Here is a 12,073-nt window from a genome sequence, read left to right on the forward strand (position 1 = left end):
ATAAAAGAGAATGGTATGCAAGAGATGCCCCAGAAAAATCAGGTAAGTAAACAATAAAAAGTCACAGGACCTTCCCCCCCGCCCCCCCAAAAAAACCATATGAAACCAGGCAAAGAGAGAAGAGAAAAATTTTAAAAGAGCAACAAAGAGAAGGCCAGGATAACAAGCACACAACAAAGAAAAGGCCAGGATAACAAGCACACAACAAAAAGAAGGTCAGGATAACAAGCACACAACAAAGAGAAGGTCAGGATAACAAGCACACAACAAAAAGAAGGTCAGGATAACAAGCACACAACAAAGAGAAGGTCAGGATAACAAGCACACAACAAAAAGAAGGTCAGGATAACAAGCACACAACAAAGAGAAGGTCAGGATAACAAGCATACAACAAAGAGAAGGTCAGGATAACAAGCACACAACAAAGAGAAGGTCAGGATAACAAGCACACAACAAAAAGAAGGCCAGGATAACAAGCACACAACTAGGACAGACTGGAGTGAAGAAGGAAGGGGGGGTCAGGTGGGGGTGGCGCACCCCTTTAATCCCAGCACTTGGGAGGCAGAGGCAGGTGGATTTCAGTGAGTTTGAGGCCAGCTTGGTTTCCAGGACTTCCAGGACTGTTACACAGAGAAACCCTGTCTCAAAAAATCAAAACAAAAAAGCAAAAGGAAGGGGAACCTCAGAAGGTACAGATCTAAGACAAATCTCTGGGGAGTGCACCAAGAGGAGTTTATTATTTCTTTTGGGCAACTCAAGAAGAGAAATCATGATAGGAACTATCCATGAAAACTAAGGCAGTGGAAAAATAAATATAGAAATGATTACTGACTTTAAGAAGAACAAAATGTTGTCCAATGGTAAGTAGCTGTTACTATGCATAGTTATATAATCATTAATTCTTTTTTCCACCCTTGCCTTGCTTGTTGATAATCAGAACAAACATCCTACTAAAAAAGGCTAAGATCTTATGACTTGTTTTAGCCAAAGGAATTTAGGCTGGTGTGATATAGAACACAATAAAAGAGAATCTTTATGTACTTGGTGTATTATGGAGAGGGAGGCCTGGTTAACCCTAGTTTTAGTTTCTGTACCAGAGTATCTAATTCATTGACCTTTTACCTTTGAAAAAAATCCAACTAAAATCAAGAAGAACTGGTCCCAAACAAAACTAGAAGCTAACAAGAGTCCTCAACTAGTCCCCAGCCCTTCTGAAATATTAGAAAGATAAATATCAAACAGGTAACAAAGTAAAAGAATATCAGAACGTGGGAAATGCTATCATCCATGACAAGATGGTGATATAAGCAAGAAATTATAAGTACTGAGCTTCAGGAGCTGGTTGTTATGGTAGCAAAAGTTAATATACACAGTACAGTCCATAGCTCGACAATGAGCAGTATTTACATAGTATAATAACATAAGCACCAATCTAATATTCAATCAGAAAGCTGAAATTTAAAGTTGTGTTATAACTATATTAAGAGGGCAGAGAAAGAGGAAGATGATTAGAGCAGGTAAGTATAAATATAAAACAAAGAACTCAAAAAGACAAAAGCATATCATATTAGCATAATATACGTAAGTTACAAAAGAAGCAATTAAAAGCATTCAAAGTTTTTGCCTCAAGTAAGCTAGAATTAAATGTAGTATTGTAATTTACACTTTCAATTACAGAAGTCATGGACAACCTAGAACAGGGAAGATGATGTTTCCTAAAGGTGAGACATTATCAAAGACTGTCCTGCATACAGAGCTTACTTACATACAAATTACTATCGCACACCCAGCAGACCACCTGTGAACACTGTCTTCCTAACAACTATCACTAGTTAGCCTGTTTTATTACTTTGTTAGTACAAGGACAGGGCCTTGTACACGCTAGATAAACACTATACAGCTGAGCATACCACACCCCCAGGCTCCCTGTGAACATTTCCATGTTCATCCACTGAACCATAAAATAACAGTAAGCCATTAAAAGTTAACTAGTAAATTATACTCTTTTCTTACCTATAATTCAACTGTTCAGTATATAGCAGCTTTATACATAAGAATAAAATACAAAGTAATATAGTCTACAAAATAATCTAGTATAGACTCCATTTAAATAGTGGGCCAGCATTTAAGTTACTAGGCAACAGATTTCCAAAAATATATTTCTGTACAAAAACCCATATACCAATAAGCTTTGACAGTGTTAACAGAAGACATTATAATGCAAGACTGCTGTCACCCGTGAGCCTCACTCACCAGGTAAACGTCCCTCTCCTTTTAGCACAGAAAATGAAGTTACCTGGCTGCAGCTTCTAACTTTTACAATGTAACAGTGCAGTGGGAACAGTTTCTTCCCTCAGGATGCCGTTCTCTGAGATGCCCTTCCCACATGCTACTTGAATTGCAGCTGAGAGGCGCAGCAGTTAGAAACAACATTTGGGTGGAACAAGAAAAGCTAAGACCCAGCCCCAAACATCCAGCCATCAGAAATGGAGATAATGGGGCTGGTTTTCCTACCTCTTCATCTTTCACGTTCACTTCCACAGTTTTCGATTTGATGGCTTTGGTTATACGGTCAATGTTGTTTTCCCTGCAGTAATCAAATATATTTTTGTCTTCTTCCCTAATTAGAGTAAAAAGAAAAAGCTGTTTGCCTTACAGGAAAAACACAAAAGTTAAATAATTTTCACATAACTTATTTGCTGCTGACAGATATTAACAGACTTGAAGAGCAGGAAAAGTAATAGACTTCGGACGGACATAACATGTACAGTGTTTTAAAGACCAAAGCAACTACGGCCCTCACAGGCAAGCCTTTACGTGCCCCACAAGTTTCACAGCACGGCAGCATCACGCCTCACAGTGGGTTTTTCTACCTTGCCGCAGTCACTTTCCTATACTGGTAACACATTCCTGTGACTCGGGATTTCAATTAGAGCACTGCAGTAACATGGCAATCTGGGGAGAACAAAAACTAGGAGAAATGCTATTCTAAATATATTGTATGAGAAAACTCAGTCTTTCTTGGGGGAGCTTGTATGTGTGTAATATGTGTTCACGCATGTGTTTGTGTTCACAATGTGTGGGCACACTGCAGGTGTGAAGGTTGGTGTGCGGGTGTGGATGTCCTTCCTGATTGTTCTAATTTACATGAGGCAGGGTCACTTGCTGAGCCCAGAGCTCACCAATTCCACACTGTCTAGTAGGCCAGCTTGAGTATCTGCCTCTTGAGTTCCGGGATTACAGCCACACCTGCCCTAGGCTTTGAAGGCTGAAATCCAACCTCCGTGCTGGTGAGGCAAGCACTTTCTCCACTGACACATCTTCCTAGTCTTTAATCTTAATACGACAACCTCACCTTATAGGCAAAGGGAGGTTAAATACAATTGATACCACATTTATTGAATGTAGAACAAAACAAAAACCAAACAAACAAAAAAACAAAGCTATGGAGCTAGAGAGATGGTCCAACAGTGAAGACTGCATACTGATAACTCTTGTAGAGGATCCAAGTTCAGTATTGAAAAAAAATTTTTTTAAAGCTAGAATTCATGCAGGTCAACTGATTTTGTATACAGTACACTTTCTATTATGTCACATGTCTTCACCAGTCAGTCACAGTCCACCAGAATTTAGAGCAGATGCTTTTAGCATGAGGTCCATGCGCTCTCATAAAACTGGGGTGGATTGACGGCTTAGCAGGTAAGAATACTGGCTGATCTTCCAGCGGACCTAGGCTCAATTCCCAGCACTGTGATTCCAGTCCTAGAGAATCCAATGCCCTCTTCTGACTTCTGTGGGCAACTGCATGCATATGATGCAGACACACAGTGAGACAAACACATACACATAAAATAAAAATAAATAAAACCTCAAAAATTACATAAAATTATCTCTGTAACAGATTTTTGTGCATTTTCTGGATCACTGACTCATAAAATGGCAATAGGAAATATAGAATATGAAAGTGAAAGTCTCTAATATGTAGATTAAACTTTATGAATACCTTTTATAGTCACCAAATTAAATTGATTTAATGTTTTTGTTTCTGTTTTAGGTTTTTTTGAGAAAGGGTTTCTTAGTGTAGCCCTGGCTGTCCTGGAACTCGTTTTTTGATCAGGCTGGCCTTGAAACTCAGAGATCCACCTCCCTTTGTCTCCCGAGTGCTGGGATTAAAGGTGTGTGTACCACCACTGCCCGGCTATTAATATGTTTTATTATTTTCAAGACCTTATCTATTTGTTTAAAAAAACCCTCAAAACCCATCAGAGTCCGTCCACCCTAAAAGACAACCTACAACAACTGATGTGGAGTGAAGGAGGTTACTGCGCTCATAGCTGACTATCTTAAAACACACTACTTTGGCATCAACCATGCAAAGCCTTTCTGGAACATCCGATGTTTTACTGAGTACTGACCAAACAAAAGGCAAGGCTTTGTCAATAGGAGGTACAAGGCTAAACAAGAGAGTCTGCATTTAATACAGATGCTACACTGAGATGAACACGTCTAAACTTTATTAATGTGAGGCAGAAGCTGGCCTGGGGAAGACTAAAGAGGAAGAGAGGGAATGGCGTGCTTCCAGCTAGAGAGTGAGCTCAGTCTGAAGAAAGAAACCACGCCGTTTCACAGAAATGAAAGCGTCCTTTAGATCCCTGAAGAAAATGAAAAATCCTATAAAAGTCTGATTTTTAAAACTAGGGCTGCAAACACTACTATGTTAGGCATAATTAGCTACCTATGTCAACACCATTTCTGTTAAAAAGTACATTTCTATTTCTAATTTGGGAATAACAGAGACCCTTGGAATTCAAGAGGCAACAATCTCAACTGGGAAAGAAAAGGATTGTCATCTTAAGTCATAACAAAAAGTACTCTCTGAAGCAACTATTTTACTTGGAAAATAATGGAGAGTTGATGAGGCACAGAAAGGAAAACTGAAGGACGCTTGGGCCACCCCTACCTGCTACTCAAAAGCTATGCAGAGGTGAGATGGCGTTATTAGGTCTCCCTTCAAAATGCATGTCTCCAATGAACAATCACACCTGCACCTAAGCACTAAGAATAAGCACAAGAGATACTGAGTTGTTTATCTAGCCTAATATATTTGTACTGTTTCTTAAACAAATTACCTATATCAATTATTTTGCTTTGGTATGTAGAATCTAAAGAGCAGTAGGCATTTTAAAAATCTAATGCATGTTTGTAATATGCAGTTTTTACTAATAAGTAGGTAAGGCAGAGACATCTAAAATAACACTACAGGGTAAGGCATAACATGATTTAAATTAGATAGCAAAAAGCTTAATAAAAGCATTGCTAATGTGCTATAAATCGAATGTCTAATACTAAAAAATTAAGGATACTTTTGGTTTTACTCATTAAATATATTCATATATCAATTTTCACACCAAAATACTATTTAATTTACTGGTGAACAAATCAAGCCATTTTCCCACCCCCAACCACTTTGATTCCTGACACAGGATCTCACTATGTGGCTCAGGCTAGCTTCAAATCTGCAATCCTTCTGCCTCAGCCATCTAAGAACTAAATTACAAGTATGTGCCACCATGTCTGTCAGATACAAACCAAGCTTTCTTTCTCCCACTGCAATGCCCTGTGTAGTCCTCCAAAACAATTATTCTCTCTCAGTCCTACTCATCTTAAATGAGATTGCATGTGCGGTGATTCTAAGTAATACAACGTAGATCTTAAGAATATTAGTACATTTTCTGATTGACCTCCCTTTCTCTTAACATTTTTTTTCAGTAAAAATAAATTTATCTCCCTTTCTCCTCTTTGGCGAATGAGTTTTTTCCTAGCACAAGACAGAAAGTCTCTTCTGAGATCATTCCAAAGGTAAGGGTACACCCTAATGGGAAGAGGGATGGTGTTACAACAGAGCTGCTGTTATGGTCTGACATGCAGGATCCCCAATAGACACCAGTGCTGAAGGCTTGGTTTCTGGGTGGCAAAGGTCTTGAGAAGGGTTGGATCATGAGGGAACTAATCTTCATCAGTGGATTGACCATTTATGAGTTCAAACAGGATGGACTATTAAGAGGCAGGGCCTCCTAGGAAGAATTTGGAAGAGGATGATGTCTTCGGATGGAGAGGAGGATGTCTTTGAAGGATAGATTTTGTCCCTGGTTCTGGCCTCTCTCCCCCTTCCTGGCTGCTGGGAGGTAAACAGCATCTGTGCCACACATTCCTGCTGTCATGATTTTTCAGCTTTAGGCCTGTAACAATGGAGCAAGCTGATCACGGACTGAAGCCTCTGAAAGTAATGAAAATAAACCGTGGCTCCTTTAACTGCTCTTACTTCAGGTATCTTGTTACAGCAATGGGAAGCTGATTAACACAGCTGTTTCATCTAACTACAAGAGAAGACAATCTCCCTCATTCCTAACCCTGCTATCTATGCCGTCCCCAGAAAGACTCTTCCTACCAGAAGGATACTTTCAGGTATGCTTCGCAGTGAGACACAAGAAGTCCACGTAACTCCTATTTCATCTATCTCGTACGTGCTGGCTCAGAAATCTAGTCTTCAGCAAACGCTTCACGTTAGTTCACAATACTTATTAAGCAACTTGGAGACTGATATTCCAGTAAATAGATACGGGAAGATATTTAGGGAATTAAAACCCAAAGAAAGTAAGACTACATCCAAAAAAATACAAACACCATAAATTCCTCAAAGACACCAGGCAGTGGTGGGGGATGCCTTTAGTCCCAGCACTTGGGAGGCAGAGGCAGGCGGATCTCCATGAGTTTGAGGCCAGCCTGGTCTACAGAGTGAGATTCAGGACAGACTCCAAAGCTACAGAAAAATCCTGTCTTGAAAAAACAACAACAACAAAAATAAATCCTCAAAGGGGCCAGGGAGCATGCAAAGAGCTCGGAGGGGATGTTCCAGTACTGGTCATTTAAGGGAGCCCAGCCCCAGCTTCCCCTCCCGAGCAAGCTCCTCCCTCCTGTGCTTGCCTGCTGGTAGGGCATCCCATGCTAAGGATTTCACCACTCTCCTCCTTCTGTGTTATCTTCAAATATTCTCCTCTTGGTTTATAAAAGTATTCGCCTCTGGCATTACATCACATCTCCAAGAAATATAACCAAAAGATTTGACCAAGATGTAGCAAATGACTATTAATTCAACTAACCTTTTACTCCTTTGCTTAAAAAAAAAAAACAATTGATATACTAAGACAGTTTTATCAAAATACTTCATTAGGGTGCTGTGTCCCAAGAAACAAAAATCCTTGCTATTAAATTAAGAACACAGTTTTGGTGAATCCTGGTATTAGGACATCACTCACTACTGATGGTAGGAATGAAAGAAATGAGACAAAACGGACAACAGACTTGATGTTGAACGCTGTTCTCTCAAACACAAAACATGACTTGGGCCTGAGGTGCAGTTCAGTGGTGAGCACTTGTCAAGAAGCCAGAGGTCCTATGAATACCCAGCACAGCTAACATTTTAACTATCCCGCAAAGCCCATCCATCTTATTCAGAGATATTACCACTGAGCTTTTACTTATGGACAGTTAATTATTTAACAAAATGTATAATGTATGTTATTTTAATCAAATGTACAGAAATAATATTATAAAGGTAGCTCAAATACGAAAAATGCTTAAAACACCTATGTCACAGAAAAAACAATTTAAAAAATTTCAATTTATGTACACATTTTTGTTGTAGAGAACTATATATGATAGAGTGATGACTACATTTAGAAACACTGCTTCTAAATGAAAATGGAAGAGAAAAATAAGAAAAATGATGTAAATGTTCTTTACAGAGAGCTCACTCATATTCTTTTTAATTAAGATAAGAACATTATTTTTACATTTTGGGGCAACTGAAGAGTCACGCATTTGAAAACTATGATCCTATGTACCTTTTTCCATTTTTTTTCAATGATAAGTTGTGCATTTTTAATGGATTATCATTACCTTATTTAAATTTCATTAGGGCACATTTTTGAAGTGAAATTTATATTAAAATTGCATATTTATAAAAAGTAAAATCATATCTTTTGCAACGACTAAACAATGGAAATGTTTCTTAGGCACTATAAAAAGATGCTTTCATACCACTGCTCTGTCCCAATATTCTATGCAGCAGTGGTCAAAAGCCAGGAGTCAGCTACTCAAAGAATATCCAAAATGTATAAGGAACTCTTGAGTAAACTGGGGACAAGGGGGAGCAGTAAAGGGGAGGGGACAGGAGATGAGAACATGAGGGAACGGAACGGTCAAGGTGGAAGAGGGACGGAGTGGGAGAGTAATGAAAGACAGATCTTGATTGAGAGAGCCACTATAGGGAGATACCTGATGCTAGGAAAATTCCCAAGAATCTACAAGGATGACCCCAGCTAAGGCTCCTAGCAACAGTGGAGAGGGTGCCCGAACTGGCCTTCCTCTGTAACTAGATTGGTGAATACCCCAACTAGCATCATAGAGCCTTCATCCAGCAACTGATGGAACCAGATGCAGAGATCCACAACCAAGAAACAGCCCGATCTCCAGGAATCCAATCCAAGAGAGGGAGGAGGAAAGATATGAACAAGGGAAGTCAAGATCATGATGGGGAAATCTACAGAGACAGCTGAACCAAGTTCTTAGGAACTCATGAACTCAAGACAACAGCTGTGGAGTCTCCATGGAACTGAAGTAGGCCCCTCCGTATGTGGGAGACAGTGGTGAAGCTTGGACATAGAGGGGCCCTGGCAGTAGGACCAGGATCTATCCCTGGGGCACGAGCTAGCCTTTTGGAGCCCATTCCCGATGGTGGGATGCCATGCTCAGTCTAATGCAGGGGAAGGGTATTGGTCCTGCCCCAATTTACTGTGGCAGACTTTGTTGACTCACTGGGAAGAGTGGATGGCAAGTGGGCTGGGGTGGGGGGAAGGCAAGGAGGGGCAGGAGAAGGAGTGGGAGAGAAAACTGTAGTAGAATACAAAATGAAATTTTAAAAAGTAAATAAAAATGTTTAGAAAGCCTCCAACAACAACAACAAACAAAAACAAACAAACAAACAAAAAAACAAATAAAAAACCACCTCAATGGCAAGAAAACAAATACCCTGATTTAAAAATGAAAAAGGTTCTGAAGAGAGAATTCTCCAAAGGGGGGGGGGGAGATGGATGGCCTGCAGCTATAAAAAACATTTAAGATTGCTAATCAGAAGAGAACTGTATATTAACGGCACAATAAGAATCATCTCTTGCCTACTAGACTAGTTATTCCTATGAAGTTACATGCTGACAAGTGCTGGTAAACAGGGAGGAAAAGGGCCCTTGTAGGCTGTTAATCATAAAGCATTTTGAAAAACTACTGAAGTAGCTGAAAAAACAAATATGGAGCTACCATGTTTTCCAGCAATGTACTTCTGGGTATACAGCTAAAGGAGCTGAAATCAGTATTGGGGGGAGATATTTGCATTTATAGCCACAATATTTAAATAGCTTAGACATGGAAGCAACCCGTGTCTATCAAGATGGCTGAAGAAAACATGATAAACACTGCAACAAAAGAAGGCGATTTTATTATCTGTGACAGCACAGGTAGAGCTAGAGGGAATTTTTAATGAAAATATCCCAAACAGTCTAATATAGCTGAATGTATGGCTCCCAGTTGGTAGAACTGGCTGGGAAGGATTAGGAGGTACAGCCTTGTTGAGGAAGGTATTTCACAGGAGTGGCCTTTGAGACTTCAAAACCCCACATCACTCCAGTTAGCTCTTTCTCCCTTCTGGTTGTTTCAACATGTAAGCGCTCGGCTAATGCTCCAGTCATGCTTGCCTGACTGCTGCCTCGCTTTCCGCCATGATGGTCATGGACTCACCCTCTGAAACTGTAAGCTGATGTGGGATGCACTTCTGTGTATGTGTTGCTTTTATTGGCTGATGAATAAAGCTTTTTCGGCCAATGGCTTATCAGACAGAGTAAAGCCAGGTAGGAAATCTGAGAGAGAAAGAAGGCGAAATCAGGGAGATGCCATGTAGCTGCCAAAGGAAAAGGACACGCAGAACCTTACCGGTAGGAGTGATGATACACAGATGAACAGAAATGGGTTAATTTAAGATGTAAGGGCTAGCTAGAAATACTCCTAAGCTATTGGTCAAACAATGTTGCAATTAATATAGTTTGTGTGTGATTATTTGGGTCTGGGCAGCCGGGAAACAAACGAGCAGCCTCTGCTTACAGTAAGCCCAAATTGAATGTGTTTACAAGTTGTCTTGGTCATGGTGTTTCCTCACAGTGACAGAGAAGTAACTAAGACACCATGCTTAGTGAAAGAAGTCAAGCACAGAAAGACCCTGTGTGACCTTGCTTTTATGTGGAATTGTAAAGAGTGAATTTCACAGAAATACAGTAAGAAGAATGGTTACCAAAGAGTGGAAGAGGGAGGGAGGGTCGGAAAGGAAGATGTTGGTCAAAGCAACGAAGTTTCAGCTACACCGGAGGAACACATTTCAGTGACCACAGGTACATAAGCTCTTATGATTTATAAAATCAGGACAATTTTAAGTTTATACCACAAAAGGTGATAAATCTGTGAGGCGACCAGGACATTAACTTGCTTGATTCTTTCTATAATGTAAATACAAATCAAGATAACACAATGTACCCACAAACATATATACATGACTTTTTGTGAATTCAAAATAAAAATAAAAATAAGGATGGTCAAAGAAAGCATTAGAAGGTGAGCTGGCAAATGACATCACATTATACAAAGGACTCAGTAAAATAAACAGACTGGCTGAACAAAGGAAAGTTGCTCAGGCAAACAAACTGTAAGCAACTGCCTGTGGCAGGGTGTTCGGAGGGAACAGTAGAGGAGCGGAGCAGACAGGACAGCGCATCACAAAGAGCCCTGCTCATGCTGGCAACATAGCAAGTTAGTTAGAGAACAAAAATGGCCTGCTCTCGGGGTCAGGGGTCAAGAAAAACAACACTGTCCTTCTAGACAAGTGAGCTGAGTATTAATGGAAGGGAAAAATGTCTCATATATGCCTCCAAAGACTCTTGCTTTAGATACTTTACCTCCTGTGTTAAAAAAAATAAAGTAAAACATGGTAGTGCACCCCTTTAATCCCAGCACTCAGGAGGCAGAGGCAGGTGTATTTCTGTGAGTTCAAGGTCAGCCTGGTCTATAAGAGCTAGTTCCAGGAGCTACAGAGAATTTTGTCTCAAAATAAATTAATAAATAAATAAAGCAAAGCAAAATAAACAAACAAAAGACCCACAGCCAAAAAGTAGTAACAGGAAATATTTATGAACAAGACACATCTCAATTTTACTAACAGCTGTTTCTCTGAAAGAAGAGTGTGGTCAGTGGTTTCTAGTAAAGCTGGTCAGATACAGTCAACTCCTAACTCAAGGGTTAATTTACTATATTAAAAGTTCTAGCTTCAGCCTTTGATCCCAGCACTCAAGAGGCAGTGTCAGGTGGATCTCTATGAATTCAAGGTCTACAAAGTGAGTTCCGTGACAGCTAGAAAAAGTAATTCTTGGCTCTATTTAATATGTAATTAAAATCTTAGATGTTAATTTCCCCTTATAGATCACTGGCTGTGAGTCTTAATTTTACCAATTGTGAGCCTCAGAAGAATCCTGCAAGTCATAGCTCCTTTACGAAATACTTTGGTTATAAGACCAACAGGCAAAGAACCAGTAGAGGCAAACACTGTTTGAACAGTGATCACATTTAAGGAATACTGCTCTAAGATTAAAGCACTTACAAACTATCTGGATTTCTGTAGTTTACTCTTAAAATAATTCTTGAACCCTTGTATGTCAAACAGACATGTAGAAATTGTCTACTGATGAAAGATAATTAGCTATACTGTAGAGTTACTTAGCTGTGACTTTATACAGACCCTGACTGCTGAAGAGCTACTCTGCCTTTTAGACTCTGCCTAGCTCGTAACAAATTTGAAGGAAAACTGCTGATGCTTTAAATGTCTCCATGAAAAAAAAAATGCCTAATTCTGATCGATCCCAGGAAAATCAGTGCCTACACCAGAAAAATTCACACACCTGCTTTGCTAAAAGACTTC

At 39.7% G+C, this 12,073-nt stretch overlaps 1 protein-coding gene across 1 annotated transcript in view; it reads right to left on the minus strand.

Moving 5' to 3' along the window:
- Nucleotides 1–12,073, minus strand: part of Acbd6 (acyl-CoA binding domain containing 6) — a 151,953-nt gene that overhangs the window by 83,720 nt on the left and 56,160 nt on the right. The window contains exon 5 of the mRNA XM_041663086.1: nucleotides 2,515–2,620. Coding sequence (XP_041519020.1) covers nucleotides 2,515–2,620 — 106 coding nt within the window. The remainder of the gene's footprint in view (nucleotides 1–2,514; nucleotides 2,621–12,073) is intronic.

Source organism: Microtus oregoni, unplaced genomic scaffold, assembly GCF_018167655.1.
Source record: "Microtus oregoni isolate MIOR12 unplaced genomic scaffold, Mior012 000013F_ref0000133, whole genome shotgun sequence".
Classification (NCBI taxonomy): domain Eukaryota; kingdom Metazoa; phylum Chordata; class Mammalia; order Rodentia; family Cricetidae; genus Microtus; species Microtus oregoni.